This window comes from Cynoglossus semilaevis, chromosome 8, assembly GCF_000523025.1.
Source record: "Cynoglossus semilaevis isolate Cse_v1.0 chromosome 8, Cse_v1.0, whole genome shotgun sequence".
Classification (NCBI taxonomy): domain Eukaryota; kingdom Metazoa; phylum Chordata; class Actinopteri; order Pleuronectiformes; family Cynoglossidae; genus Cynoglossus; species Cynoglossus semilaevis.
Window position 1 is genome coordinate 15,201,772 of NC_024314.1, and position 12,869 is coordinate 15,214,640.

Genomic DNA, 12,869 nt, shown 5'->3' on the forward strand with positions numbered 1-12,869 from the left:
TTCATAGAGAGAGCTGTGACTTGGTGAAAGTAAGTTTAAGAAATCTTAGAATTTCTCCAGGACTAAACGTGAGTTTTAGTCATGGCGTTGTTGTAAAACTGACTGGAAAAGTCCTGGAAAGTCCTTGAGCAGATTGAGTGAAAAGAGAACTTTCTGTTTCATCATTTGGGGCTTTTTCTTCTTCTTCTTCTTCTTCTTCTTCTTCTTCTTAAAGCCTGACAGGAAGTGTTGTCACTCTGTTTGACCATGGCTCAGAAAGGCTTCGTTAGCACTTTATAAATACACTGTATTTATTCCTGTGCTCCATCCTCTGTATGTTTTTCTAGCGTCTTGTTGGAGAACATGTGGTTGTCCTGGTCACAGGTTTTTCACCTTCAGGAACACTTGGTCTGTCTCCTGGTTCTGTGTCAGCACCAACATCACACTTGTTCTACTTGTTCTACCTCTGCTGCTGTGCCATGGCCCAGACGTTCTTCTTCCTAACCCCATCCTCCAGAATCCTCCAGCATTCCTGGGCCAGATGGTCCACAGATCTCCTCCAGAGGATCCTGGCTCGGGTCCAGGTTCTCCACTCAGCTGAAGACTTCTGGACTCATGTTCTCCTGCAGCAGAGTGTGTGTAGATCCTCTGGCGTGTGTGTTGGTTCTTGGTACACTGGTTCAGATCAGAGGTTCTTGAGACACACACACACACACACACACACACACACACACAGAGTCAATCATCAGCAGTTGGAGGACAGTGAGGACACACATGACCTTCTAATCTTCTGCTCCTCCTCTGAGGTCATGAAGTTTCTCCATCTGGAACTGTGGATTCTCCTCCAGGCTCCCACATCTGTCCAGACCAGAATCAAATGCTGACCTGGTCTCCAGTCCTTGGGTCTGCCTCGGCCTCCAGGGACCGTCTGATTATTTTTTTTCACACGTTGATCTCAGCAGACGCTGCTGTGAGAACTAAGTCTTTGCAGCTGCACTTTCTCCTCCCTCCTCCCCTTGGGTCTGAGGAGAGTCCTGGCCAAGGTTCGGTTCTGTCTTGGACTCCCAGACCAGATGAGGCCTTACCCCATGGAGATCCAGATGGTTGAGGTCCTCAGAAACGTCACAGTCCTTTTCATCTTCCTGTTTCTGAGAGGGGATGGCGTCACTGAGTCATATTAGAACACAGATGCTTCCCTGCTCTGGTCCACTTCAGGTCCAGGAGAAGGTGGTGGACCAGTGTTCCAGCTCCGTCCTCAGTTCTGCTCAGCAGTTTGTGAATCTGAACAAATGAGTTTTGTGTGTTTTCTATCGGACACTTGTTGTTGAAGAACGTGAAGATCTGACCAAGCTGCTCCTGGATCTCTGACACCATCTGATGTTTTTCTCTTCCTGTTTCTGACAGAGGGCGGCGTCACTGAGTCAACTTCCAGTGGAGGACCACAGCGACCCTCTGCCTCCTCACTGGAGATGCTACCTGTCTCCACAAGGGCAGCGCTATTATGTCAACACCACAAATAATGGTAGGTGTGCTGCTGGTACCAATGAGAATTCAGGAACTAAAGAGGTCACATGGTCCCAGTCTGACCAGTGACCAGTCTGATCAGATACCTGGTCCCAGTTTGACTCCGCCTTCTTTCTGCTCTGTTTGTCGATGTTCCATCAGAGACCACCTGGGAGAGACCGTCCAGCAGACCTGGGAGTCCAAAAGTCTTAATACGACACAAGAGCTCTTTACCAGCAGGTACCGGAGCAGCAGCGTCTGAGCTAGGTTCTAGTAGAGGGTAGAACAGTCCATGTTAATGCCAGGGTGTCTGTGGAACATGGCAGTAATGGTTAGATGGTGGAACCTTTCTTCTGTCTGTCTGCAGTGAATGGGTTTCACTCAGCTGTCGGTTCTTCACAACATTTGGAACCTCCAAACAAGAGTCCAGTCAGAAGGAGCAGCTCAGAACCACAGGTGAGCCAGAGCCAGGCTGCTCACCTGGTGTTGTTCTTCATCATCTTCTCCTCACAGTCTTCTCTCCATGTTGTCCTTCATCATGTCCTCCTTCTTCTCGGTGCAGACTCCTGGATCAGTGTCACTTACCAGCAGAGCACTGTGACGGTAAGGCACTGGAACTGTTTTGATGGTCTGGAGGTCTAAAGGTGATTAGTACCTGATGTGTTGATCCTGAGAACTTTTCCGTGTTCCGTTCCCTCAGATCAACAGTGTGACGTTTCCATCGCCGTCTTCTGTGTGTGAACAGCAGCTCCTGAAACCAGACGAGTGGAGTTACTGTGACTATTTCTGGGTAAGGCTGGCCTTCACACCACAGGCTAGGCTAAGCTAGGCTAGGCTAGGTTAGGTTAGGCTACATACAGGGTTTAAATAAACTTGTTTAAGAAGCTGAAAAAATGTCTCATCAACAACTACGTTCTCTGAATATGATCAAAGGTGAAGATCTTTTTCACACCACACTAGTGTGAACGTGAAGTTCACTCAGATTTATAGTCCAAATGTTTCTCTGTGTGATGCTAAGACTTGATCGGCCTGGTTCTTCCTGACTCTGCAGAACGTTGATTCTACTGCAGGTTCTGTGATCTGACTGAGTCATGAAGCTGTGCTGATGTTCTGTGCTGATGTTCTCCAAACTATGTTTGTCTTCAATCTGGAACAGAGTGACAGAAAAGATCCTCAGGGGAACGTCAGTCTCACAGGCTTCGAGGTTCTGCTGCACAAACAGCTGAAGGGGAAACAGATGCAGAAGGAAATGGCAGACTTCATCAGAGAACGGTACCACAGAGTCCAGGATCCAGGATCCAGGATCCATGGCCCAGGGTCCAGGGTCCAGGTTCCAGGGTCCAGGGTCCAGGATCCATGGCCCAGGGTCCAGGTTCCAGGGTCCAGGGTCCAGGATCCATGGCCCAGGGTCCAGGTTCCAGGGTCCAGGGTCCAGGGTCCAGGGCCCAGCTTCTTTACACTGACACAGACACTGTTCATTAAAGTTGTGACAATGGCTGGACTACTGTAATTTTCCAGCAGGGATCAATGAAGTCAATCTGTCCATTTATGTGTCCGTCCATCAGGTTGGACACCGATCAGTGTTCTAGAACCGATCAGTGGTCTAGAGATGATCAGTGATCTAGAACCGATCCCCTCAGAAACACACATCTGTTTCCTTTTTTTTGTAACCATCAAAATTAAACCCCGAGGCCACAAACCACTTCCTCATTCTATTTAAAGAGGGACATTCTCATTCAGCTTTATACACACACACACACACACACGTCAGCTGATGAAACTCTTCTCTGTTTTTGTTCTTTGTTCCATTGTAGGATAAAGATTGAAGAAGAATACGCCAAGAATCTGTCCAAACTGTCCCACAACCAGCTGGCTGCACAGGAGGACGGGTGATTTATACTGACAGACACTGGAAAAGAGAGAGAGAGGGAGAGAGGGATGTGATGTGCTACAGGTTGAGTTCAGGATTATGGATTAGGATTGCAGAGTCAGATTAACAGCTGCTGCAGTGTTAACTCAACGATAAGGAACCGACTGAGTTCTCAAAGTTCTAGCTGAATACAGACGACCACCGTGACTGTATGGTGTCGCACACTTCCAGGACCTGCAGACACATTTGTTGAGTTTCTGTTTCTGTGGTACGAGGAGGTCAGAGCAGAGGGAGGTGGAACTGTTGAGGAGAGAATCCAGAAGATTCCACCCACAGAGCGAAGGGAACAGAAGAACCCTGTCATTCCCCTCTGTGTCAGACACTTCTGTTGTTCCTGCTCAACAATCGCTGCTCTGTTCATCGGTTCCTGATGCCCAGAACTATTTTCTATTTGTCCTGAATTCACCGTTTGTGTGGTGGAGACGAAGCTGCAAGGCATGTGACTTCAGTCTTGACCTGAGCTGGTTCTGAGGACCGACTGTGAGGACCAGCATAAGAAGGAGGAGGAGCAGCAGGAGGAAGAGGAGGAGGAGTTGTGTTCTCCTGCTGCTCCCTCTGAAAAACACGGACGAGTAACAAGAAGATGAAAAGTTGAATAACGTACACTACAAAAAAAACATTGTAAACAGACAGACAGATGGACAGAGTCTCATGTGTCTTATATTTGTCTCCCCTGTCTCACATCTTTGTCATAAATATTTTGTCTTTATCTCAGGACACTGGGTGAAGCCTGGGCTCAGCTGAAGAAGAGTTTGACTGATGAAGCTGAAGTCCATCTGAAGTTCTCCTCAAAGGTGAAGAGGGGGGGTAATGGGGGAGGGGGGCGTCGTCTCCTGCACAAATAATGAACCTTAATTAGGGCTGCACTCGTGACCCTGGTGCCAAGGTTATCTCAACACTCAACCCAGGTTCACAGTTCAAGGTGTTAGCCAGGTGGCTGGCTATAGGAGACCATAGGGAGGCTAGGCTAGGCTAGGCTAGGCTAGGCTAGGCTAGGCTAGGCTAGGCTAGGCTACATACAGGGTTTAAATAAACTTGTTTAAGAAGCTGAAAAAATGTCTCATCAACAACTACGTTCTCTGAATATGATCAAAGGTGAAGATCTTTTTCACACCACACTAGTGTGAACGTGAAGTTCACTCAGATTTATAGTCCAAATGTTTCTCTGTGTGATGCTAAGACTTGATCGGCCTGGTTCTTCCTGACTCTGCAGAATGTTGATTCTACTGCAGGTTCTGTGATCTGACTGAGTCATGAAGCTGTGCTGATGTTCTGTGCTGATGTTCTGTGCTGATGTTCTGTGCTGATGTTCTGTGCTGATGTTCTGTGCTGATGTTCTGTGCTGATGTTCTGTGCTGATGTTCTGTGCTGATGTTCTGTGCTGATGTTCTGTTCTGATGTTCTCCAAACTATGTTTGTCTTCAATCTGGAACAGAGTGACAGAAAAGATCCTCAGGGGAACGTCAGTCTCACAGGCTTCGAGGCTCTGCTGCACAAACAGCTGAAGGGGAAACCGATGCAGAAGGGAATGGCAGACTTCATCAGAGAACGGTACCACAGAGTCCAGGATCCAGGATCCAGGATCCATGGCCCAGGGTCCAGGGTCCAGGTTCCAGGGTCCAGGGTCCAGGATCCATGGCCCAGGGTCCAGGTTCCAGGGTCCAGGGTCCAGGATCCATGGCCCAGGGTCCAGGTTCCAGGGTCCAGGGTCCAGGGTCCAGGGCCCAGCTTCTTTACACTGACACAGACACTGTTCATTAAAGTTGTGACAATGGCTGGACTACTGTAATTTTCCAGCAGGGATCAATGAAGTCAATCTGTCCATTTATGTGTCCGTCCATCAGGTTGGACACCGATCAGTGTTCTAGAACCGATCAGTGGTCTAGAGATGATCAGTGATCTAGAACCGATCCCCTCAGAAACACACATCTGTTTCCTTTTTTTTGTAACCATCAAAATTAAACCCCGAGGCCACAAACCACTTCCTCATTCTATTTAAAGAGGGACATTCTCATTCAGCTTTATACACACACACACACACACACGTCAGCTGATGAAACTCTTCTCTGTTTTTGTTCTTTGTTCCATTGTAGGATAAAGATTGAAGAAGAATACGCCAAGAATCTGTCCAAACTGTCCCACAACCAGCTGGCTGCACAGGAGGACGGGTGAGAGACACTGACAGACACTGGAAAAGAGAGAGAGAGGGAGAGAGGGATGTGATGTGCTACAGGTTGAGTTCAGGATTATGGATTAGGATTGCAGAGTCAGATTAACAGCTGCTGCAGTGTTAACTCAACGATAAGGAACCGACTGAGTTCTCAAAGTTCTAGCTGAATACAGACGACCACCGTGACTGTATGGTGTCGCACACTTCCAGGACCTGCAGACACATTTGTTGAGTTTCTGTTTCTGTGGTACGAGGAGGTCAGAGCAGAGGGAGGTGGAACTGTTGAGGAGAGAATCCAGAAGATTCCACCCACAGAGCGAAGGGAACAGAAGAACCCTGTCATTCCCCTCTGTGTCAGACACTTCTGTTGTTCCTGCTCAACAATCGCTGCTCTGTTCATCGGTTCCTGATGCCCAGAACTATTTTCTATTTGTCCTGAATTCACCGTTTGTGTGGTGGAGACGAAGCTGCAAGGCATGTGACTTCAGTCTTGACCTGAGCTGGTTCTGAGGACCGACTGTGAGGACCAGCATAAGAAGGAGGAGGAGCAGCAGGAGGAAGAGGAGGAGGAGTTGTGTTCTCCTGCTGCTCCCTCTGAAAAACACGGACGAGTAACAAGAAGATGAAAAGTTGAATAACGTACACTACAAAAAAACATTGTAAACAGACAGACAGATGGACAGAGTCTCATGTGTCTTATATTTGTCTCCCCTGTCTCACATCTTTGTCATAAATATTTTGTCTTTATCTCAGGACACTGGGTGAAGCCTGGGCTCAGCTGAAGAAGAGTTTGACTGATGAAGCTGAAGTCCATCTGAAGTTCTCCTCAAAGGTGAAGCTCTTGTATGTTCATGACACTCCAGCCACAAACTCATGAAACATGAAACATGACAACTATAAACATGTTTATGGTTGTTAACAACAACAGAAACATCAACTGAACACGGAAACGTTCCACCTCACGTGAAACTACTGAGGGTTGGTGAGGAGAAGGAAAAGACAAACGTCTCCTCCGCAGATAGACAAGGAGGTTCAGACATGGTTGAAACCTGCTTGAGTTTGTCTCTGGTCCAACAGAACCCTTTGGATGTAGAAGAAGATACTGATGCTACGGTGTTTAACATTTAGCAAAGTTAGCACAAATAACAAAGAAGGTCCTGCAGGTCTACAGGACAGGGTTAGAACCTCAGGACACATTTGAGAATGAAGAAAAGAAACAGTGACTTCAGATCTTGTGGTTGCTGATCCTTCAGAACACACACAGAACCTGGTTGGTGGTTGAAATAAAACGACTCAGAGAGATCATTTGTTCAGAAGAGATGTGGATTTAGAACTAATCCTCCGTGGAGGCAAAGAGAACCTTGGTAGATCTTTGTTATCTCCAGCTGGATCACATCTCTGTTTCTCCGTCTCAGCTCCAGAGTGAAGTGGAGAAACCCCTGTTGGCCTTCAGAGAGAACTTCAAGAAGGACATGAAGAGGTTTGACCATCACATCTCAGATCTACGGAAGCAGCTGGTGGGACGTTGTGCTGCAGTGGAGAAGGTACCAACACCAACTGTAGCCTGGTTCTTCAGGAGGACCCTGGTTGTTTGATCTTTGATCTTTGATCTGGTTCTGGTCTCAACCCCAGGCTCGTAAAGCTTTGTCAGAACGTCAGAAGGAGCTGGAGCTGAAGACTCAGCAGATGGAGATAAAACTCAGCACCAAGACAGAAGAAGACATCAAGAAGGCCCGCAGGAAGTCCACGCAGGCAGGTGAGGGTTCCTGCTCAGAACACACAGTTTAAAACAAAGTTAGCTACACACTGACAAAGGTTGAACAACAGTTAACTGATGTGAAGCTAAAAGGTGAGCAGATGTTGTCAGCTCAGACACGAACACTAACTTGTTAGTTTGGATAAAAGAAATACTTCAAGAGTCACTCTGGGGGAGTTCTTCTCCAGGGAGACAGAAAACAGTACTGAAAACAGTTCCGTGGTGAACCCTGTGACTTTATCAGTGCCGTTGTCAGGGTCGTCGTCAGGAAACACAGCTGAAGCAGCACTGACAGATAACATCACACCACTGTGACAAATGTTCTGTTTGTTTGTCACCATGTCATCAGCTCAGGAAAAAACAAGACTACATTAAAAAATGTGGGACAGCAACGCCCCCTGCTGTAGACAGTGTGTACTAAAAGATCATCCAGTAACTCAGAGACGAATTTATTAACTCAGTATGATCTAACCAATCAGAGCTGCTGCTGCTGCTGCTGCTGCTGCTGCTGCTGCTGCTGATGATGGTGATGATGATGATGATGATGATGGTGGTGTTTCTGTCTGTTCTGTGTGTCAGGGGACGAGCTGGTGCGCTGTGTGGATCTTTATAACCAGTGCCAGTCCAAGTGGTTTGAGGAGATGGTCACCACCAGCCTGGTGAGAAGAACACACTTTTCACTTTACAGTCATATGGTGGCGCTGTAACACACGCTGATCCGTTTATCCGTATCATCAGGAGCTGGAGCGCCTAGAGGTGGAGCGGGTGGAGATGATCAGACAGCACCTGTGTCAGTACACCACCCTGAGACATGAGACGGACATGTTCAACCAGAGTGTGAGTGATGTTTCAACACACACACACACACTTGGTACGATGACATCAGACCAGACAAGGAAGTTCTCATTCCCTTTCTGTTATTCCTGGTTCTCATTTTATTGTTCTGATTCTCAGTCTCCTACTGAATGAAACTACCATGTCTTGAATCAGACATGTTTCCAGTACACAGACTGCTGATGAGTTTAGGTTTACAGGATACTACTGAGGTAACACCCGTTTAGGGGGCGCCACACTGGATCATCTGCTGCCATCTCTCCTCTGAAGTCTTCTTCTCCTCGTTTGTTACAGCTCCATCTGTAACAACTTTTGTCTGATATTTTCTCTCTCTCTGTCCATTTCCTGGTTTGAAATAAAAAAAAGAGTTTTTATATTAATTTTATTTTTTCAAATATTGTCTTAAATTTTCAGACGGTAGAACCTGTGGACCAGCTCCTGCAGAATGTGGACCCAAACAAAGACCGGGAACTGTGGGTGAGAGAGAACAAGACTGGAGACATTAGACCAGCTGACATGGACATCTGATCTACAACTAGAACTCTGACGGACGTGGTCTGGACCATAAAGGAACCTGGAGGAGATAAGATCTCCACAGACCGTACTCAGTGGGCTTCAGCAGTGTCTCACCTCCTGGATCATCATTGCTGTGATGATATCACTGTTCTGGAGGAATGCAGCTGAAGTTTGAGGAGGTGGTCTCCTATGTGAGCTGATGGAGCAGCAGCTGGACTTCTGAGAAGATCTAATGAGCTAATATTGATCTACTTCCTGTTTGTGGATTTAGTTTTTTTGCAGGTTTTTTAAAAAACAAATCTGCCGCTGAAAACCAAACGAGCAACAAAAACTTTCTGATCAATAAATACGATTTAACTGTGTAAAAAAATTGCTTTGATTTTCGCTCAGACTGACGTCAGCTTCACTTAAGAAAAAATAATAATAATAAATAAAAAAACCCGACCTATTCAATCAGCCTGCTGTCTGTAATTCAGATAAATATAACTCTGTTTTTTCACATTTATTATTTGTTATATCCTTTTGTTATTTATCTTTTTTTCTCTATGTCTTAATGATTTGTCAATTTTAAATTGGGTTCATGTATTTGTTTTTTAATTGTCTAAATTTGTCAATTTTAAATTGGGTTCATGTCTTTGTTTTTTAATTGTCTAATTTTTCGTTTAGTCTTCACGTACTCCTGACGTCACACTCGGCAAGTGCGTTAGCTGGAACAGCTAGCAAAGAGCTAACGCAGTTTTTTTCCCACTGGTTTTGTCGCTGGCCAGATGAAAGCAGCATTGCTGCGTGGGTTTTGTTACGTGTTCAAGAAAATACTCTTAGTTTAAAACAACAAACTGAACAAGTCATTCAAAAAAGTTAACCATAAAGAAGCTGAACCGAGTGAGTATAAACCAGGTGTAAACCAGGATGAAGTTTCCAAACAAACTGTCAGTTCTACAGGTTCCACGGAGTGGCAGGGCGTTCGACAAGAAAAAGAAAAAAAAACAGCAAAGTTGAGAAAAGATGTAAGTTAATGACACTAAGGTATTAAGTCTTAGGGACACATCGAGGAAAAAATGTTAAATAAGATTTCGCGATGACTTTTTACGAAAATTAAACCATTAGAATATATTCGAGTTATGAGGATAAGTCGTTATAGTGAAAACGGAACTTGTGTGTGTGTGTGTGTATATATATATATAAGTATATATATATATAATTCAGTTTTTTGTCATTTATGTCTAAAAGTAGAAACTTTAAAAAAAATGTTTAAACGGATTTAGCAGTGCATTGCTGCCATCATGTGGCCGAGTCTATTACTACGCATTCAGACTTATCAGTTTTTGAGTGAGTAAAGATTTCTGTTGACCAGATGGTTCTGGTCCAATCACTGAAGGTTCTGATGTTCTCGTTAACGAATGTTTTACCAACAGTGACAAAAGAGAGTGGAATTACTCACGCCCTCAGCTGCTTCACCTCCTCACCTCCCTCACCCCCTGACCCCTTCCCCCCATCCCCCGGGGACCTCTGTGTCATTGAAACAAAATACTGTCAAATTTGATTTCTTTGAAGAATTTGGACTGATGTTGTGACATAATTCTAATACACTTTTTAAAATACTTTAAAAACATTGTCCTCATCTGTCATTCATCATCAGCAGAAATTGATGAATGAACAAAGAGGTGTTTTTATTATTTAATGGTTTGATTCTGTTTTTAGGTCCATTTTGTTGATGGTCTGTTAATTCTTCCACAGAAATATTTTACTCTTAAATCAAAAGTCTTATTACTGTTATCCTAACAGTAAGTTTATAGTGAGTAGGTTTTTACAAAAAGAAAAGCTCTTTGTGTGAATCTCAGCCAATGCTCAGGTGTGTATTTTCACACTGAAAACAATGGAAGAAAAGAAGAAAGTCTGGATCCTGGACCTGGTCCTAGATCACAGCCATATCGCTCTGGTGTCCTAGCAACATCTAAACTTTGTGTTACCATGGGAACCAAGACACAGAAGAATAAATCAGTTCGGGTTCTGAGCAGCAGCGACAGGAAGAATATTACCGCAGCAGGACAATGGAGGAGCCCACAGGTGAGGACAAACTGGACCAGAGACTGGACTTCTTGGGGGAATGTGCTCTTCGAGCTTTTAGGGTGAAGAAAGATGTTTGGCAGAGGTGTTTGTCCGTGGAGGACAACAGGAGACACCTGCAGGACTTCCTGGACAGACCAGGCAAACCCTTCCTGCTCCTGACTGTGGGTTTAGATGGACTCCTGCACATCTCTGACTCCTGCTCCTCCAGGAGCAGGACTGTAAAACTGACAAAGAAGACCCCAGCAGTGCTGAGTCCCCAGACCATAAAGGAAGATGTCAGGATGTGGAGCTGCTCCTCTGCTGCTCCTCAGCTCCTTTGTGCTGTGGACCAGGTCAGATGTTAACCTGTTCAATTGTTAAGATGTCAAAGTGCTAAGGAGACGGTTCATATTTTTAAAGTGAGACTCCATGACCAAGGTTGGAATTTAGCTAAAGATAAAAGCTAACAGTCGATGTCCAATCAGCTTAAAAATGTAAAAATATTAGTTTGAAGTTGTATATTCTATGTTTTTACCTGCATTGCAACTCAACTGTACGGTCAGTTGATGCCACTAGATGGCAGCAGGCACAATTTACATGACTGAAGGGTGGCCCAGCTCCCTGCTTCAGACATCTCCAGCCACCAGTGTTGTACTTTAAATGTCAGACTACCACTGTAGTTATGTAACTACTAGAACGAGCACAGTGGTTATTTTAACTCACATATGCAATTTATAGAAATCTGAATTCGAAGAAGTAAATTTGAATGTATAAATCAAAATATTAGTCAAAAAAAGAACCAGTTTAACTAGAATGGCATTATTTTGTAAACTTATATCGTTAGGTCAACATCACGCCATCATGTGTGTTTCTCTCTTTCACCAGGTTCTAGCGCCCCTGCTGGCCAACAGCAAGCACCACATCCAACTGTCCAAGGCTGTGACCCAGGACTTTCTGAACCATGTTCACACTCTGAAGAGCAGCATGCACGTGGTGTCAGGGCAAGTGCAGGGGAAGACTCTGCTGGCGCCCCCTGCTGGTTTAAACAGGTTGGAGGAGGAGGCATCACATGCAGACATAAGGTGACTAACAGTCAGAAGTAGTGTGAGAAAAGTCAGACCAGATACATTACATGTTTTTGTTTGTTTGTCTAGGGACTACCAGAGGGGGGCAGTGGTGGACAGTGGTCTGGTCTACACCCTGGAGTCCACGGTGATCGAGTGGAGCCATCAGATCAGCAGCGTACTGAAGAAAGACTCTTCTGAAGTCCTGCTGGAAGATCTGACGTCCACACCTCAGGCTGAGCTGAGGTTCTGGAACCACAGGTTGGCAGAGAGTTCTCCTGCTGTTCTATCTTAGAGCTGATCACCGGCGGTTCCAGATGTTCCTGGACCTACGGTTGAACACTCTGATCGTGTGTTCTTTCTTTTGTGGAAGAAAAATGTCTTTGGTCAAAGAAAATCAGTTCAACCAATCAGATCTGACATGTTGTTTTTGTTTCAGATATGATGATTTGGAGGGAATTTTCTCACAGTTAAACTCTTCTAAAACTCGCCAGATGGTGGCGTTGTTGGAGCAGGTGGAGAGCTGTTATTGTCCTGCTCTGACCAACATGAAACATGAAGTTCTGATGGGTGAGTCATCTGTACACACACACACACACACACACACACCATGTGAGTGTGATTGTTTTGATATTGAGCTGATGACAAATGAACTGTGAATAAAGCCTTTCTCTGGCTCCCCCTCCCTCCTCTCACCCCTCCCTCCTCTCCCCCCACTCCCCCTACCTCACTGAAGCATTGAAGGAGGCTGAAGACATCTGCTCCTACTTGAAACCACTGCAGAGTTTCTTTGAAGACATGGAGAGCATGGAGTTTCCTGAGGTCCAGGTTCTGGTCCGACCTTTGATGCACACAGTCTCTCTGCTTTGGTCCAACTCCAAATTCTACCACCACCCATCCAGACTCATAGTCCTGCTGCAGGAGATCTGCAACCTTCTCCTCCAGCAGGTCAGCAACAAATACTGACCATTCATCATCAGCTATTTTATTCAACAATGAAACTATTTAAATCTGACTGTAGGCCCAGGTGTTCATGGTTCCTGAGGAACTTCTGAGAGGAGAACTTTC

At 45.4% G+C, this 12,869-nt stretch overlaps 2 protein-coding genes across 2 annotated transcripts in view; both read left to right on the forward strand.

Moving 5' to 3' along the window:
* The window catches only part of gas7b (growth arrest-specific 7b), a 10,819-nt gene extending 1,678 nt beyond the window's left edge, over positions 1-9,141 (forward strand). The window contains 14 exon segments of the mRNA XM_025057697.1: positions 1,384-1,501; positions 1,645-1,722; positions 1,850-1,938; positions 2,045-2,073; positions 2,076-2,085; positions 2,183-2,272; positions 2,639-2,754; positions 3,297-3,371; positions 4,128-4,206; positions 6,998-7,126; positions 7,215-7,338; positions 7,918-7,997; positions 8,077-8,175; positions 8,587-9,141. Of these exon segments, the coding sequence (XP_024913465.1) occupies positions 1,384-1,501; positions 1,645-1,722; positions 1,850-1,938; positions 2,045-2,073; positions 2,076-2,085; positions 2,183-2,272; positions 2,639-2,754; positions 3,297-3,371; positions 4,128-4,206; positions 6,998-7,126; positions 7,215-7,338; positions 7,918-7,997; positions 8,077-8,175; positions 8,587-8,700 (1,230 nt within the window). The 3' untranslated portion in view covers positions 8,701-9,141.
* Positions 9,142-9,329: 188 nt separating this feature from the next.
* dnah9 (dynein, axonemal, heavy chain 9) overlaps positions 9,330-12,869 on the forward strand; it is a 51,821-nt gene continuing 48,281 nt past the window's right edge. Inside the window, 6 exon segments of the mRNA XM_025057695.1 lie at positions 9,330-11,090; positions 11,623-11,819; positions 11,892-12,062; positions 12,241-12,371; positions 12,538-12,749; positions 12,823-12,868. Coding sequence (XP_024913463.1) covers positions 10,740-11,090; positions 11,623-11,819; positions 11,892-12,062; positions 12,241-12,371; positions 12,538-12,749; positions 12,823-12,868 — 1,108 coding nt within the window. The 5' untranslated portion in view covers positions 9,330-10,739.